The sequence below is a fragment of the Erpetoichthys calabaricus genome, chromosome 4 (assembly GCF_900747795.2).
Source record: "Erpetoichthys calabaricus chromosome 4, fErpCal1.3, whole genome shotgun sequence".
NCBI classification, from domain to species: Eukaryota; Metazoa; Chordata; class Cladistia; order Polypteriformes; family Polypteridae; genus Erpetoichthys; species Erpetoichthys calabaricus.
In genome coordinates this window covers 117,025,298-117,045,214 of record NC_041397.2, presented here as the reverse complement: position 1 = coordinate 117,045,214, position 19,917 = coordinate 117,025,298, and the positions used below count along the sequence as shown (strand labels likewise).

The 19,917-nt window shown below is 34.5% G+C and overlaps 1 protein-coding gene across 13 annotated transcripts in view; it reads left to right on the top strand.

Moving 5' to 3' along the window:
- The window catches only part of dmd (dystrophin), a 2,688,357-nt gene that overhangs the window by 1,196,720 nt on the left and 1,471,720 nt on the right, over positions 1-19,917 (top strand). For all 13 annotated transcript variants that reach the window (XM_051926236.1, XM_051926244.1, XM_051926242.1 and 10 more), the window contains one exon: positions 4,136-4,330. In XM_051926236.1, the coding sequence (XP_051782196.1) occupies positions 4,136-4,330 (195 nt within the window). The remainder of the gene's footprint in view (positions 1-4,135; positions 4,331-19,917) is intronic.

The following is a 19,917-nucleotide window of genomic DNA, read 5'->3' as shown; positions in this document are numbered from 1 at the left end:
GGTAGGAACAACCCTGAATTGGATGCATATAATTTGTATTGATACTCATACACACCCAAATTCACTCTACCTGGGACAATTTAAAGTTAACAATTAATCTTAATGACAAGTGTTGAGATGTATGAGGAAAACTAACATATCTGAAAAAAAAGCCATGAAAACTTAGGGAGTAGTTGCAAAGTATACATTGGCAGAGAGACAAACCCAATCCTCTGGAGTTATGAAGCAACAACATTAACCAATGATTCCCCATGCTCCTCAGAGTAAAAATCAGGGGATAATACTGAGAGAAGCTGTAAATACGCCTGACATTAACAGCAAATGTCATCAAAATATGATTTACATGTCACACACAAGAGCTACACAGGAAGGTCGATGGCACCTGTTATAGAAATAGTATAGTAAATGAAAGTGTTTGTGACTGAACTTTCAAAAGCTGGATGTTTGAACGTTCTAGTATCCCAATCAAAAATGACTGAGGTCTTGTTGTGTAGTTGAAATCATAGGCAACTCAGGATACCTGATTGAATGGTGCTTAAAGCAAGTATCCTAACTGAGGACCTGCTGAAGGGAGCTGTAAACTTCAAAAAGTCAACATGACAGGGATGACACTTGATATCATTTCACTGGAAACTCAGAAGTGAAAGTCTATCTATCTATCTATCTATCTATCTATCTATCTATCTATCTATCTATCTATCTATCTATCTATCTATCTATCTATCTATCTATCTATCTATCTATCTAAACCACACTACTGTCAACCATTATGTCCTAAGTAGGATTTCACCCCTTAGCTATGATGTCAATTTCCGACAAACTCCAAGAATTAGCAGAAATACTGTATGTCCATACTATACTGTTCAATACCATACAGATTGTTTTTTTTTATCTAAATTCCTTCTGTTTGTCTCCCAATATGTTAAAATGTAAAACTAACAATTTCACAAGTTTTTCATTATCAGGAGATAAATGGCATCCTCATACCTCCCATTCTTTGGCTGCTATGTTCCCACCTTGTATCTTAGCATTCCTTTACATTTTTATTTGTAAGCATCTGTTGTTAAAAGAGTTTATCTACACATTAGAACTACACATGAGCACAAATATGCAAGGACATCCTATTTTATATAAAATTTACTGTAAATTGACAGTTTAATTTTCCTCCCCTCTCATCTTGAATAGTCGGTGTATTATTTACTTGTTTAGTTTTTTTATTATTATTAACAATGATATAGCTATTCAGAGTTTACTAACTTCTCATTACATTTAATGCAAAACCTGGTCATCTAAGGTCTTTTGTCTAGACTTGTACAGCTTCATGGATCAGGAAGTAGCAAACTGACAAGGTGACAAATGTATAGGAATTATGCGAACACATCTCAGTGAAAGTGCGGCTACTGTATCTATAAATATTCACAATATGCAATGATGAATCTGTCACACCAAAATGAGGTAGATAGCATGCTTAAAGAGAGTTTAAATATTTGATTTATATCAGTAAGCATTTTGAAGATAAAGGGATATTGTCACTTGATAAAGAACATTCAAAACTGTAGTTGTAAAATGGAATGTATTGTGAAAGGGCAAATGGAAAGCAACATCAGTTTTATGACTGATTTCTGAAATTCTCAGAAGTCAACTTATGTGCATCTAATTAAATAAAGTGAAAGACCTCTACCTGGGCTGAGACATGAGACGCTACCACAGGATTTAGTTCTTTCTAAGATTATAAAGTGAATTTGAAGTGCGTTTTTTGAGAGTTCTGGACTGAAGAGACAATAAAAGAACCAATTCTTTTGAATTGTGATTTAAAGGTGAAAGATCGATGAGCGGCTAGTTTTTAGCAATATTTAATAACTGTGGAGTCCAGGTTTTGAATTTCGGCCTGGTCATCATCTAAGTGACATTTGTAAAAAAAAAATAAATAAATAAAAAAGAATTGAATTTGTCTTATTTTGGGCTCTTCTCTTTGTACTCCTGGAACCATGTATGGATTAGGTTTATTGGTATCTCTAACTTGGCTAGGTTTGAGCTCAGTGTAAATGGTAACCTGTGATGGACTAATGTTGTAAGTTTCAGCTCTGCAGCTAACAATGTCAGTATTGACTTGAACTCCCTGTAATCCTAAACATGCACTTAAAAGGGTTCTTAAAATGACAGTTTATGTAATACTGGTATTCTGTCCAGGGTGTTTTTCTGCCTTGCACCTGAATCTTCTTCTTTCAGTGGCTCCGCCGAATCTTGAAATGGATTGTGCAGATACAGAACATGTATGAATGGATAATCAAAGCTGGAGTCAAGCAGTTGTATATTTTCTAAAGACACTAAAGTCAGAGTTAGACTTATTAATGCCATTATGGCACTGGAATAATAATGGTCAAGGAACAGTGGTCAGCGCTTCTGCCTGTCAGCTCCGGGATCTGAAGTTAACTTCCAACAGTTGAAAGCTGAAGATTCTCCCAGTGTCTATGTGAATAATCATCAGGTAGTCCCTTTTCCTCAGTGTAACAAATATGGGTTTATTGGACACTCAAAATTGAATGACTGTGTTTCTGTGTGAGGCTTTGTGGTGAACTTGTCTACTAACCAGAGTTGATTCCTGGTTTGTGTTACTCTAAAGCTGTTGGGACAGACTCCAGCACAGAAAAAGTGGGTTCAAAAAGTAGATGATTGAGGTGATTAATAAGACCTCAGAAGATGCAATGGTCATTCCATTTTTTACAGTTGTGCCCTCTAAAGGGCAGTCCTATCCTGAATTTGATGTAATAAGTTGTTGCTGAGTACTTCATTTTAGGTGCTGAGAAAACATTGTAAGTGATTTATTGTGCTGAAATGAAGAAATGTTTTTGTACTTTAGGAAACTATACTCACTCTTCAGTTTGGGATTTAATATAACAGGTTCACTCAATCTATAATTACAAAATAATTTTCAAACCTGTTTTCAGAACCTATTTATACCAATGTAGGGTCTTCAGAAACCAAAGCCAATCTTGGAATTAAAAGGGAGAACTCTAATGCAAATATTATACATAAAACCCAACAGTGAGACATACCAGGCTAATTTACAGTTTTTAATCAACCTGAATGTCTGCGTGATGTGGATGAAGCTGAAGTTCCTAGAGAAAACCCATGAAAGACAATGACCAAGTTGGATTTGAACCCAGATACCTGGGGTTGTATAGTCACAGAACTAACTGCTGCAGTACTGTGCGAACTGTTTCAGCAGCCATCCTACTTATTTGACATTTAAATAAAAAATTGGGAACTGATAAGATTTTGAATGTGATGAAAATATGAACAAATCACTTTGCATAAATGGTACTTTCAATAAAAAAAATACTCACAATACTAACCTCTTTCCATAAATACATGGAAACAAAATTAAGTGATCAGGAGGTGAGTTGACCAAATGTTCACATTAGGAGAAAGGTGTGGATGTGTGAAGTTTTCGAATAAAACCAGTTAAGTCAATATTCATGTTATATTTTCTATCCTTATTACATGCAGACAAAAAAAATATGAAAAATTAACATTGTAGTAGTTTGAAGTCCAATTTGTCTGATTCCACGTCAGATCTGAGAGTTGTGCACATATCTGAATTAAAAATCATGCAAGGAAGTAATTAGAATATGACTATGTTCACAGCAACTCAACATAATGAAGTAAGATTTAATAATATTAAATATTCAAAATTAGTACTGAAATTTGCATTTATTGTCAAGAAATGTGTTTTTACATATGCCCGAAAAAGGCATAGCATCATTTTCAAAGATGATTCTTGCCTTGCACCCAGTGTTTTCAGAAAATGTTCCAGTGAGTTAAATAATTAATGTTTCTGCTTAATATAAAATAATTTGTGGTAATAAGACTTGATTCGTAGTCAAATTTCAATAGCATTTTCCATCTTTTATGTGTGCCCTTTATGTCTCCATTAACCATTTTTGTTTTAACTGTCTTTACATTTTTAAAAACTCTTCAAGACAATTCAGCATTAAATGACTGATTACTGAATTTTTTTAATAGATAAAGTAAGTTTTAAATAGGTCATCATTTTCATTTGCACTTATTGCTTGGAGGGTGTTTGCTAAAAATGTGCCCGCAAAATTAACCTGTTCTTATGTATCCACGCTAGCACACAATTTATGAGGAGAAGACTATCGTGACCAGTGAAGAACCATTTTCGGAGACATCTCATGTGCCTTCTGTCTATCTTGCCGAAATATACCGGCTGCTTCAGTCCATTGCTGAGGTGGAGTTTCTACTCAACTCCCCAGAATACTGGGCTAGCAACTTCCATGACTTCTCAAAGCAAGAGGACTGCCTGAAGGTAAGAAAATAATTACTTGGATCTAAAATGGAATAAAGAGATTTGCTTTTCAGTGTTCATTTCTATTTATTTATTTATTGTTTTGATTATATAATTGGAATGGTTTTCATGAGCATACATTTTCTTATTCTGCAGGAAATGTTTTCTGTACTACTCTGTTAAAGAGGTGCCAATAGATGTATGCATTGTCCATAAACTAAATGCTTAGAATAATTTTTGGGGAGACTGAAGAGCATTAAAGACATGTGGTTAATATCTGACTCACTTTACTGATTAAAGTTTATGCAGCAGAATAATCGAAGTGGTTTAAATCACAATGGCAGTAAAATATGGCCAAGAGGAAGCATCCAATAACATAATGGGGTATTGTAAGTGAGTGGTTTAGCTGGAGACTTGTCTTTTGTAAATTAATTTTGGTCACAAGTTATGCACATCAAATTTAGGTTTGATATGGTTTGTAGTTGATTCTGCCTTTGTAATGTTATAATGTATGGTTTTCATGGGGGTGTCCAATCCATTATTCTAAGGCTTACTTCAGGAAGAATTCCTTTTTATCCCGAAGTTAGGGACTTTGTGATCCTTACCTCAAATCAAGTCAAGAGTTTTGCATTTGAAGCATTAATGTTAATCCATCAATTGATTTCTCAGTGCTTCTACTGAATAGTCCAAGACAGTGATAAAAATGAATGATTGTTACAATTACTATATTGTAAGGTTGGAATATTGAATGCCGGGACTGTTGTTATTTTTAATAATAATCATATATATTCTCTGTCTTCATTTGAAGCCAGTGCTGTGATTTATTCTCTTGAAAGTTTTATTATTGGAGGTGTCTTGTGCCATTTTGCTTAATGATTTAGTATACTCAGTGACTTCATGTGAAGTTTTCCGCTATCAGTCAGCCCTTTCTCTGACTGTCTTTATTTATGAAAAGCACATGGGCTGTGTGATTCTATACAAGTGAATACTGATGAAAATAATTGATAAATGGCCACAAAAGTAACAGTAGGAATTCAAAATGCTGTCACAGTGCTCGCAGTTTCTAACATCCCATCCTTGGTAATAACTGGGTTATTTAAATATTCTTAGCTTTGCCTATCATACTGTAGGTGCTGGAGTAGGAGTTTGCTTCCAATGACTATAACTGGTGCAGAAAATGTATGTTTGGATGGCTAAATAATCGATAATAACAACATCAGGCTCATTTGCTACCTTATTCTAACTAAACTGTATGACATATTTTAATTACGTATAAGATATTTGCCAGTCTTCTATTTTGAGGCTGACTTTTTTATCAAAAATATGTGCAAAGAATAAAAACACTGTGAACCCCACTTTACCTAATTCAGGATCACAGAAGGTCAACGCTCATCTTGGAAACATCAGGAGCAGGTGGAAAGAAAATTGAGACGAAGAACCAGTAAACGGCAATACTAACATTCACAATCTCACTCACCCCAGGCCAATTTTAGTCTTGGAAATTAGCCTGGACTACCCAGGAAAAGACACACAATTACAGGAAAGATGTGCCTGGACTTACATTTGAAGAAATTAAAGATAAAACATTTCAGACAAAAAAAATGTAGTTTATTTAACTTAAAATAATGCATTTAATTTATGCTACAGTGGTTTTTGTTGTATTCTATTACTTAATGACTTGTAGTGAAATCATAGCATGGAGCTTTTCTACATTACTTTTTTACTTTAATAAAGGAACATCAGGGTATTAACTTTCAGACAGTGTGCTTTTTGCGTTGTAAAGTAAGTCAACAATTTGCTAATCCACACCTATACAGGGTGAGTCAAAATTATGTTAACACTAATGGTACTGCTATGTATATACTTATATACAATTTTTGTGGACAATTTATGTGCCACATATGGTACATGTGTTGAATATGGTGGCAAACAGGTTGAGACATTCCTGTAAATCATCTTGCACATATGAAGTATGTTTTGTGAATAAATTGTTTCCGCCATTGAAATGTTAACATAATTTTGACTCACCCTGTATTAGTAAAATCCCATTTTTAATTTGACAGTATACTGATGTGATGTAGGACAAGACCTTTACACAATTGTTAGCACTGCTGCCTTCTAGCTCCAGAGTCCAGCACTGAAAAGACACTGTGTCAAGTTTGCACATTCTTCCCTGTGTCTGTCCCCCCGATATCTAGCATTACCCTGTGTTTTTGGTGATCTAATTATGATCGAGTAGCTCTTGACCAAATCAGGTTTCAAAGACGCAATTGGATTGTGATCAGATCACATAAGATCGAAGGTGGTCAGAAATTAATAGTGAACACATGTAACACAAGTGTCAAGTGTAAATGTATTTTCTTTTTGCATATATCAGCCATGAAAGTTGAAACTGATTTGAATTTTGCAAAGGAAGGTGACATCAGATCTCTATCTGGGCATTATACAGACATTGGGCATGTATTTAATGTCAGCTGTAAATGTAATCTGACTAAATTCCCAGTATATTAGGATACAAACCAGATATAAAACTCATATTTTCGGGTGTAAAGGGAGCCTATTTGTTTTTTCTCTTTGTTCTCCTATTTTCTACCATGTGTCAAAGACATCCAGATTAGTTACATTGCTAAATAAGCCCAGCATGAGTGAGTGTAAATACTTGCATGTGCGCTTCTGGTGATTGACTGCCATTCATTCCATGTTTTGTTTACTGCTGCAATAGGATGAAGTGGGTTGCTAATCAATGGATGATGCTCTTTACCAACTGAAAATCAGAATATTGTTAAGAAGTGTTCAAAAACCAATGATGTCTGAAAAATCAGAACAATCTAATTTTAATATAATTGATAGCAATGGGAGATTCTGTATTCAATAATTTAAAATTAATATAACATCCAGGTATTGATATTTAATATCTGAAAATACAATGATGGCAATAGAAAGTTTTCAATCATTTTACATAATATTTTTTTTTAAATAAGCTATATTTTATTTTCCATAATGTATGTTGTCTGTTTTTACATATAGCTCATATTTTGGGGCAATAGACACTTTGTATGAAAATTACATTTTAAATTCTTGCATTTCATGCTGTTTCTTTGTAAGCCCCACTGATGTTGAGCTCACCTGCTGATCTGCAGAAAGCAAGTCAGCAGATCATAATCACAGGCACCGTTTCATTAATGAAGCAATTTAAAATCTGTAATTAGGCATTTCATCAGTTGATTCAATAGTTCAGACAGCTTGACTATTGGGTAAAGCTGGTTTTCATATGCAACACTATATTTTAGTTTGGTTGTAACCCATTTGGCAGAAGGACAAGGCTATCAGACCTCCTTAATGTCTGAGGTGATGCTGAGGCAGTGCAAAGCGTAGGTAAGGTTTTCATCAGGTTAGTATAGTGGAAGCTAGATCGATTGTAGACTAACCTTTCTACTGAATATCTATCTATCTATCTATCTATCTATCTATCTATCTATCTATCTATCTATCTATCTATCTATCTATCTATCTATCTATCTATCTATCTATCTATCTATCTATCTATCTATCTATCTATCTATCTATCTATCTATCTATCTATCTATCTATCTATCTATCTATCTACAGTGTATATATTATTACTCAAAACATTCATTAATTGGAGCTTACACAGGAGACGCCAAATAACTCTGCAAACAATCGACTTAAATCAGAACCCCCACCCCACCTGGCACTCACTCCCTTATCACCACAAGGTGTCAGAAGGTACAGCGCGCATCCTGGCCAAGTGGGGCGTCAGAATAGCACACAAACCGACGAACAATCTTAGCACAGACCTCTTTAATGCCAAAAACAAGAATCGACAGCCGAAACACGAAATGCAGTTTATAATATCCCATGCAATTCTTGCTCAGCGGTATACATAGGACAAACTTCAAAAAGAATCTCAACACATGTACAGGAACATCGCAACGCCGTCAGAAGAAAGGACGCACTATCATTGATCTATGCACATACTAAATCAACAGGACATGCATTCAACTGGAACAATGTAAAAGTAAAATTTAAGGCCAGTACTAAAAGTGCCAGAGAGTTGGCCGAGTCTTGGCTATCAAATGAAAACGCCATCAACAGACACTTGGAAATAAATCCAGCATATGCTAACTTAAGAAGAACATGTACAAAATAAATAAACTATACAAACCACCCCCCCCGATCATACTGACTTAGTCAAATCCCCCCCCCCACTTAATGTGTTGCTATATATTGCCTTTGATTCTTGTAAGTCTAAGCATTATCCTCTGATGAAGACCCCTGGTAGGGGTTGAAAGCTCAGGAATAAAAACTAGTTTATGATACGTGATTAATTTTTTCCTCCCTTTGTCGATCTCCAGCTGCAAATATATATATATATATATATATATATATATATATATATATATATATATATATATATATATATCTACTCTATATATATAAAATCCAGGCCTAAAAGTGAAACGATTTTGTGCAACGATTTTATGTTCCATTTTTATGTCACGTTTTTTGTCACACTGTGATGTTGTTAGATTTTCAGATTCTTATTCCGCTTTTAAATTATAAAGTAAGAAATATCAAGAACTCACGTCTTGCGAAACAAGACTTTGTGCCAAGTGATTTAACCACGCCCGTGGGGCCAGACATAAAAGACAAAGAGTAGATGACAAAGACAGCTGCTGTATAGGCTTTTAAATGTTTGAAGCGCCGCACAAGATGCAGATCACATGGCACGGCAGCAGCAGCAGCAGCAACCCAGCAGCTGATCGAGCAAAGAGGAGGTAAAAAAAAAACTGTATTTGTTTCCCATTGTGTCTCTGTTTAAGAGGGGGTTTTGGAGGAGTGACCGCGTATCCTTGGGGTGTGTTCAGCCCGCCCCTTCACAGCATGAGCAGCATAGACGCAAAGTGGCTGGTGTGTAGCGCAGGAAAGGGGGGTTGGCGAGTGAAGAGAGCAGGGGGTAAGCCTCCTAGCATATATATATATATATATATATATATATATATATATATATATATATATATATATATATATATATATATATATATATATTTATAAAATCCAACAGGCTGTCCATCTGTCTCTATGTCTGTCCGCTTTTCACGAGAGAACTACTTAACAGATTTAGATTGTTTTTTTTTCTATAATTTGAACATTCCGGTTAATTTTGCAATTTTTCTCATCGTGCCAAGTATCATAGTTCGCATGCAGTACCAATTTATTTGTGCGAATCCAAAAGAGCGCCTACGAGCCAAGGGACAGGGCCCTCTTCACTCACGTGCCAACCTTAGTTCAAGTCGATCTCTCGCCATGTGTTGGAGTGTACCTTGCCACCGCTTAGCTAGTGATACCTGTTTGTTCAACAGACATTATCTACAGATTGTTGAGTAATGTTTGACGTTTTTGCGAGAGAGATATTTATTTTTAAAGTTTGTCCTGTCTCACTTCTACTACAATGTGGGCGGAGTCGCGGGGGACAGCTAGTCAGTAATAAATGACAAATTCAAACATAGGAATACCAGATGAAAAACTTTTGTTCTCCAATATTTAAGTACCAATTGTACATTTACAGTATTTTAGCCAAATATTTCTGTATTCTTCAAATACAGTCCAGTAATACCTAAACCAAAATATTATGGGACTTGTAGTTTGTATTCAACAGCTCATAGCTCTGATAACTTGGTCTTAAATCATGGCACTGTCACAGGTTCCTCATATTCTTGTGAGTCTTTCCTGAATATTATTGTCTCATCTCATATCCCAAAGCTGTATTTTCTGGGCAGACTTTTCGTTCCAGGATAAGATTTGGATCCCTATGACTCTGTAGTAAACAAATTGATTTAGCAAATATATACAAAAATATTTACTTTGTGATCTTTAATACACAAAAAGTAACCTGCTCTACATCAATTGTTTTATATTAGAAATCAATAGAATTCAGTAGTATAAAAGTATTTAAAAGTCTCTGAGAAAGGGTGGGACCTAAATTCATTCCAGTATATACTCACTGTCACATCCAACTTATTGTAATCTGTCTAATAACACAGACACACTTCTTTGGGATGTGGGATGAAGACATGAGATAATGTGTATGAGATAATACCTTTTAAATCCCAAAAAACATTTAAGCAAGCTGAAGCTCCTTATAATAACAGATGTGAGAAAGCAGTGATTGAGATGATGAGCGCTATTAGCGGTGTCATTTATTTCATTATCTTAAGCACTGTTTATAAACAGTATGTACAGATACAGTGTGGAAACACCTGTGGCAATCTTAATATTCAGTCCACATTACATGTGACCTTTAAAAGCTTTGCTAGTCTTCATTTGTGGAAATGGATAATTATCTGCACTAGCTGAAATCTGCAGATAAATCCTTCACACTCTCTTGGGTGTATGCAGAAAAATATACAAGTAGGGCAGAATTTTATGAGAACCATAAAAGAAATGTTCAGAGAACTAATACGAAACATAGCTAAACAATATATATGGTGGATATTAAACAGCAATATTAGGAAAAAATTATATTTATTGATTTTAAAAAGGCATTTTTACACCAGCATTTCAGTTAAAAATATTATGGGCCAATTGACAGGGAAAGTCTAATACTGTGAGGTTGAATAGAGAAGACTATCATATGTATGGCCAGATCTATTATCAATGTGACTCAGGCAAATACCACGGGCCCTTCTCACAAAGGTACCTTAGCATATGCAAGAAACGAATGCCTAATAACAGCAGTACAGGTGCCCATGGCAATCTGCTATCAAGTACACTGCAGGAGATAAGACACACCAAACAAAACAAACCTGAAAGAAGGACTCTCTTCTGGTCTTAACTTTATTTGGCCCCCAAGTGGCATAAACCTTTTAAAACTGTTTAAATTATGTTCATTAACTGTAATATCAAAACAAAAGTTAAATTCCAGCAGATGCAATGTTGCATTCATCAGTTTGTTACATTCATTGTCATATACAAGCAAAGAAAACATGATGGTGAATTTGACCCGATAAAAAGCTTTTCTACTATAATTCATGTTCGTAACTTGAGATGTTCATAACTTGATATGTGCCTGTCTGGTGAGGGTGTATTTGGTAGAGGTAATGAGGTTAGAGTCTTAATCCCATCCTCATTAGATGAGAGTTAAGTGGCTGTCACTTATTTTGTCCAAACTTTAACAGTTCTTTCTTATGATCTGAAATATTAGTTAAGTGAACACATCATGCGTGGCCAAATAAACACACATGTAACATACTTGTCCTCGGTCAATTTTCTACATTTTTAATGTCTTTTCCACTCTGAAAACTGTTATATGTAATATTACAGGAATAAGAATGGCTGATCAAGTCCAAGAATAATCAGTGCATTTTAGTAAGCCCGGCATGTCATAAAGGGGTCAAAGCCAATTAAAGACTGGAATCTTGCTTTCATTTTACCTGTATTAACTTTGATTAGCTGTATCTAACTTCCCTTGGAAGCCAGTTATTTGATCATGTGAGTAAAATGTCCACACAAGCGAAAACCCCTGTATTGCAGCTCTGCATAACAGCATGCAAATCACTAATGACCTACTTGTTTAACAATTTGTAGACTTAATGGTTTTAATTATTTATTTGCAATCTGGAAGTAAACCAAACAATTTTATTCACTTTCGATAATCAGTTACGTTTCCTTCTACACCAGAATATGAATTTACTGCAATATAAATGAATTATTTTAAAACACATAATGAATGGATATAATGCTCAGCAAAATAAAATTTTAAAAGAACGGCAATTTACCAACTGTAAAACTGAACTGCGTTGTGGTGGTTGGATACTGGAGGTACAGTTAATACTTTTCTAATTACCTTTCATTGTAAACATTTTTCATTTAATAATGGGGCAAAAATAGCGCTTTTCATCTTTTCTTGGAAGGCTGGCAACTTAAAGTTTTGACTACTGCATGCAGACTTTTATTTTTTTTGGATACAGATTCAGAATATGAAGGTTTTGATGTGGATAGTGAACTGTCAATGGATATATAACATTAGTTTTCAGAGTGATTGCACATATCAAGGATTGGTGGACAGTTGAATAAAAACCCACGAAGCAAAGTAAAACTTGAAAACACAATATACAGTAATTAATAGTTTTACCACAGTAATTCCAAACTACTATTTTATAAATTACAGATTGTTTAAAGCGCAAATGAGAGATATTACTTCCAACCTATTTAAAAAAGTTCAAAAGCCCTTCATTGGGTTGACATCCTACCCAGGACTCTTTCTTCCTTGCCCTGTGCTGATGCCACAATAGTTTAGAGCTCCCCACAAAACCAGGAACAAGCACACAGAAGGAAAGAAATCACAAATGAAGATCCATTTTGAAGCATCTTGAAATACATTTTGTTTACAGTGAGATGCCAGAGCCCATACTTTCAGCATTCAGAATAATGCAGAAAGCAGTGCTGCAGAGGGTTGGGCAGTGTATCGTAGGGTACACTTCTGAACATGCACAAACTCAATTATACAGGACCAATTTTAAGTTACCAGTCAAAGTAGATGCCATATTTTACAATTTCTAGTCATTGCGTATGTTAGATATGCTGACCATACCATGTCAGTTTGAACAATTGAAAGTCTCGGGCCAAGTCACATTTATCGACTGCGTGCCAACCATCCAGCACACTTGTGCTTGCCCCTTTATGTCACAGTCAATATTGTGCTGGGCAGAGTCTGTGCTGTACAAAGTGTTAACAGGTATGGTTAGTTCAGCCACAATATGGGCCCTTTTTTCCCATTTTGACATGGTAAGTAAAACATGAGACATCAAACTGACAAGCCTCCCTTCTATTTGCAAAGTCTAAAATATCTGCATTACTTATTCCTCATCACTTCATTCTATGTATTGTACTTCCTGATGAGCGTTCATTGTTTGTCAGCTCTCATGTACACAGAGCTTGCTACTACATCTAAACACAAAATCATTTGTTTCATTTTATTGGAGCAAGTTCAAGCCTAATTGAAATTAATTGCTGGACATGCCACATTATGCCACTGGCCACACTGCCTGCCTCTGACTTACTAAGACTATGTAAATGAAGGGTACGACTGAAAATCACTGAAAAGTCATGGAAAGTGACATAGCCTTAAGCTCTCAGACACCATTTTTTTCCACATGCTGTTTTAGTTAATGGTTAATTATGGACTCTAAATTGACTTGCTATGATTGAATAAGGATTTGTACTCATGTCTTTCTTTTTTAAATTTATCTCAAAATTTTAGGAAGTAATCAATTTTTCTATTTTGTACACTTATACTAATTCAGGGCTGTTGGGACCTGATGTCCACACTATCACTACTAGTTGCAAGGCAGGGATCAGCCCAGAAAGTTATGCCACTCCATTGCAGTTCAGTTTAAATAGCATCAGAGACTTATTGCTATCATTTCAAAGTGTATTTTAACATTCTTACAGTATATATAAACAGTATTTTCATTATAAATATATTTTTTGAGACAACTTTAAATTTACTCTGTCACAAATGATACAATGTGAAAGAGTGAAACAGAAATGAAAAAGAAAACGCCTTGAGCGGAGGCTTAAAGCGAGTGGGGAAATTGAATGAACTTAGTGCAAAGTTGAAATCAGAAAACTCACCTCTACTATTCTTTTGTGATTGGTTTGCCCCTAACTGTTGACTTTGCCATAGTGAAAATTGCATTTTAATTTTTTATTCTTCACCAGTAACCAGTTTTGTCGAAACTGAATTTTAATTTGGAAAAAATAATTAAATATTTACAAAGTTGGTAATGTTTTATAAGTTTATGCCAGACTACTCAGATAATTTTCATTTAAAATAAAATTATCTGTGCCAATTTGGTGGTTTTCTATTTTTTATTATTATTATTATTACCACACTTCTTTTAACTTCACCTGTTTGTTGTCTGGTACAAATCTTGTAATCAATATTTAACCCACTTCCTATTGTCCAAATGACTTGAAATTTTGCACAGTTACTTGCTTCCGATGACAATACATGAGTCAATAATCAGTTTCACTAATTGATCAATTAATCCATGTTAATTAAAAAATGAAATTTTTAATGATGGTGCTAGTAGTGGATAGAAAAATTAAAAGAAGTGTTAAAATATTGATTACTAAATTATACTAAAACAAACCCAAGACTAAAAAGTTGAAAATAATATATATATATATATATATATATATATATATATATATATATATATATATATATATATATATATAAATACTTTTTAAAAACCACGCTTAAATTAAGTTAAAAAGTGTACTAAAAAGTAAAAAATAAGTCTCTCATACTTCACTCATAAAATATGAGTGATGTATGAGAGACTTACTTTTTACATTTTAGTACACTTTTTTAATTTAATATAAGCGTGGTTTCTAAAAAGTATATTTTTATATATATATATATATATATATATATATATATTATTTCATCCTGCATTCATGGTGGAAGAATTGCGGGAATTTAAAAAGTATGCTTCTTTTTTCTGTTATGCCATTCACAATTTCCCATCCTATCAATAATATTTAAAAGAATAGCCAGCCTATTTGTAGTCAGCTGTCATGATACAGAGTCATAAGCAGGGTGAAAATGGGTTATGGGCCTTCAAAGTAAGCCAAAAAAGCATTCCAGGACCTTAATGACCTGTCCAGACGAGGCTCATCCCCAGGCCACCTGACCTGCCAACTTCACAGACAGGTTTCCGCTTAACTAGGCCCAAAATGGAGAAACTGTCATTTAAGGTTCAAGAAATGCTTTAAAGTCTCTAAAGTATCCTAAGACCTGTGAACACTCTACTTTTAGAGACACTATGAAGCAAAGATTCTTTATAAATGAAAATATAAAAAAGACACTAACAAAAATGCTCTAAAGAGCAGAAGATAGTTGCCTAAAAGGCAATCCAAGGTAAACAAATCCTAAACACAAGCTAAAAGAAGAGTCGAGATAATTACAAAACCAGAAAACCCAAATGAAAAACCAATACTTATAGAACTCCTACAAACACAAACTCACTGAATGAACTAAGTGTTATAAGATTTTATAAAATTTATTATGAAAATTCTTGCTGACTTTCTGGACAATTGCAAATTGATAATAATATTTTGACATGCAGACATTCCAAAACTGAAGTTTGTTGTTGTATTTTATACACTTTAATGAAGTTTAAAATTGTTTGTATTTTTCTGAGATTCTACTTTTTGTTTCTCTTGGGTGCAGCCAATTTGTGAATACCATTGCTATGATGTGTCCTCCAGTTGTTAGGAGTATATTCATAGAGGTTGTGACCCTAATCTCATTAGGTCAACAGTTTAAAGGTCAGCTCAGTCAGCCATGTTTTAGCCAAGTTTGTCTGATGAACCCATGAATCACTGTTCCGAAAACTTTCCTTTTAATTTCATTTGCTTGTTAAAAAAATTCCTTCCTCTTATTTTTTGACTTTGAATTTTTGATGCAATTTGCTTCTGAGAATAGATGTCTCTGATTGCGAGTTTTTGACTTTTGTTTCACTCTCTTTGACTTTGATTCCTAGGTTTAGTTTTGGCTCAGACTAAAAGATCATTATGGCCTCCCGCTAATAAAAGTTTCTCATCTTCATCCCCTGGTCCTCTCTCATTTAAAGTACTATCTCCAGTCTCCAAGATAGTTAATTGAGATCTGGCTCATAGGACTCAGCAGGGGTTAAATCAGGCTGGCCTCAGCTATTGGGGTATCACCCACCAGGTATAAGGGACAAAAGAAAAAAATTAATTACACAAAGATGCTAAAAGAAATATGAGCATAACAATAAACAGGAAAAAAATATATATAAACACCTGAAACATACATTAGAATAAGCAATACTGTGGGAGCCAGATAGTTGACTGAAAATGAACAATGTGCACATCAAGATTCCTAGATTTACAGCTTTCCCTTGTTTATTTGACATTTGGCCATAGATAATGTGAAATAATTATGTGAAATAATAAATAAATACATTTAAAGTATATCGGCATTTATAGGATAAATAGGTCATTGTTTAAAAATTGTAATTGGATTGCATCATGGTGTAGTATTAAGCGCTACTGCCTCGTGGATCTAGTTTCCTGGATTTGAGTCCCAAACTTGGTTGTTATTCAAGGGTCATGCACTTTGGTTTTCCTTTCTATATCCCAAGGATGTGCATGTTACGTTAATTGGTGACTGTAACTTGGCCTCGTTTAAATGAGCCCTTTGATGAGCTTGGCACCCTCTCCAGTGCTGATATCTGCCATTTGATGATGCTGGAATAGCCTTGGAAATCTCAAGACACTCAACAGGCTTCTTTATTGTCTCTGCAATGTTCTGTTGTATTCTTGCATGACTATGACCTATATTGTTTACCTTTGTTAAACCTATTGCCAGTCATGTAACATGTTATGGCATTACATTTCCCCTATAAAAGATGGAGGGTGCCCATGCTGATTATTTTTTTCTAATTAAAAACACTTCATAGCAACAGTTTGCAAAACAAGTTAGTATAAGGACTTTGAATTTAACTTTTGACTTTGATCAGATTAAGAAAAATAATGTAGAGAATTACTGAAAGGGGTGGTAAGGTCTTGTGTCATGGACAAAGGGTGTTTATTCAGTATGATGGCTTTATTAACAGCTCAGATAATCAATGTAGTCTTGCAAGCCATCCAGTTTCTTCTTCACATGGACTAGCTTTGAAACCCATGTAACAGTGCCAAACTTGACTAACATTATCTTTTTATAGGACTTTAGGGATTAAATGCAAACATTATATACAGTATGTAAATCTTTGTAGAGCTCAGTATTGGCTAATACATAAACATGGAGAAGCTGCCTAGGCTCTCGAAGAAAGGTGACATCAGAACCTGCTTTGTCAATAAGAAGACACTCAGAGTCCCATGAATAATTTAAGACCACAGAGATAGCTGTTCCTCTTTGAGATGTTGGAGGAACAAGTATAGATGAATCTAGATCCTTATCTTACTAAGACCGATAGTATATTTCACAGTTCAAATAAGATTTCAGTGTCAATGTAACCTTGTAAAAGAATAATAGTGGCCTTTAATGAAAAAAGCCAAACAAAATCTAATTAAATTAACAGCATTTTGTTCTTATGTTTTTAAGCCGAGGCAATATGCATTATACTAGCAGAATATCTAGCATGATAAAATGTCAACGTTTAACAAGAAATAGTCCACAGACATGACTTAGACTTTTATCAACCAAGTAAAGAGTAAGAAGATCTGGCTTACTTACCCCACTGAGTAATGACAATCTATTGGATGTCAATTTCCACACATGCGACAGCAGCAGTGATCACACTGCTATGTTGTAAAGTATAATAGAGGGTTTCACAAATTAAAACCACCTCATCAGATCTGGCCTCCTCTAAAAACAATTCCTGCTAGCAGGCATTTCTTAAAGACCCTTCCCTTTCTTAATTAGATGAAAATGATCAAACACAAGTACAAGTTAAATAGCAAAATACATTTCTTAAAATGAAGTTGTGCATCCTAATGTAAAAAACTGAATATTATTCCTCACAAGGTATTCACAACACAATAACTTATTTTTTAATCTACTGTATTTAATCAACCTATATGGAAATTATTATATAATTTACTGTTTAAAGTTTAAAGTTTAACAGATTTTATTTAACCCATAATTTGATGTCAAGGAAGATACCATAGTAGAATACAATTCTGCTGTTGAATATAGCAAAGTGAATCTCTAAACATGGTTCTTATTCTTTTACAATATTTTGATCAAATGTAGAAAACATGTGTTGGAAGACAAATTAGGTGTTCACATTTTGTGACTTTAAATTTTTTTCTCCGGCATTTTTTTCAACTTGATTATCTTTGTTTTCCCTACCTTTTGAGGGTTTTTGAACATAAGGGATTAGTTTCCTAAATTATTTTGTAGATTTAAGTTAATTTTAAAGATCCTAAAGATATTTATGTGGCAACTTGTTGCTAGGGGGTGTGATCTCAAAGGTGCTGTGACAGCACTACTGCGGTAGTATATAGGTCAGTGTCACAGACATTTTCCAAGATTCAATGATTCATTGTCAAAGAATCTGACTAAATACAAAACTGTCTTGTGTATTTAGTAATGGATTTGTGGTAATTTAGACATGTTAGCTCTTTTTTCTTAATTTGTCTTTTGGTTAGCATATGGGGCTTTGTCCTCATTGCTTGTATTTAAGAACATTAGAATATACATTTGATGAGAACTGGCCATTCAGTCCAACAAAGCTTACCAATCCTAGCCACCTAATTCCTTCAAAACAATGTTAAGTTGAGTTATGAATGTCCCTAGAGTCTTACTGTCTACCACACTGCTTGGTAATTAAGTTTCCAACTGTGTCCCTGTGTTTTTGTTGAATTAATTTTAAATTAATGGTCTCGATCCACTGTACTACAGTAATTCCTTTCATAATTTTTAATAGTTCAGTCATGTCACCTTTTAATCACCGTTTGCTTAAAATGAAATGGTTCAACTCCTTCAGTTTTTCAAGAACAACACCAACAACATTTATTTATATAGTACGTTTTCATATAAATAATGTAGCTCAAAGTGCTTTACAAGATGAAGAAAGAAAAAAGGAAAATATAAAAATTAGACTATAATAATTAACAAAGAATAAAGTAAGGTCAGATGGCCATGGAAACTCCAAAGAGCTGGAGAAAAAAAAAAATCTGCAGGGGTTCTGAGGCCACGAGACCATCCAGCCCCCACTGGGCATTTTACCTAACATAAATGATCTCAGTTAGTCCTCATGGTTTTCAGGCTTCATGTGGGAGAATTAGACAACGATGGTCATGCGGACATCTAGCCTTCAAACCTTCATTGTAGGGACGGCACCATGCTTTGATCAGGTGGTGGTGGCGCAGATCACCACCACAGGAAACTGGAAAGAGAACAGCAGAAAATATAGGGGTTAGTATGGATTTTGAAGCTATAACAAAAAAGATAATTACAGAATATCAGGTTTACACTAAAACGAAGCTATGAGAAAGCCATGTTAAAGTAATGGGTTTTTAGCAGTTTTTTAAAGTGTTCCACCGTATTAGCCTGGTTAATTTCTATCAGTAAGCTATTCCAGATTTTAGGTGGATAACAGAAGAAGGCTGCCTCACCACTTCTTTTAAGTTTAGCTATTGGAATTATAAGCAGACGCTCATTTGAAGATCTAAGGTTATGATTTGGAGTGTAAGGTGAAAGGCATTCCGAGGTATAGGATGAAGCAAGTTTATGTAAGGCTTTGTAAACCATAAGCAGTATTTTAAAATCAGTTCTAAATGGCACAGGTATCTCAATGTAGTGAGATCAGAACTGGAGAGATGTGCTCGGATTTTCTTTTCCTAGTTAAGATTCTGCATTCTGTACTAGTTGCAATCGATTAATGTCTTTTTTGGGTAGTCCTGTAAGGAGTGCATTACAGTAATCTAGTCGACTAAAAACAAAAGCGTGAACTAATTTTTCAGCATCTTGCAAAGTTATAAGGGGTCAAATTTTTGCTCTATTTCTTAAGTGAAAAAATGCTGTCTTAGTAATCTGATTAATA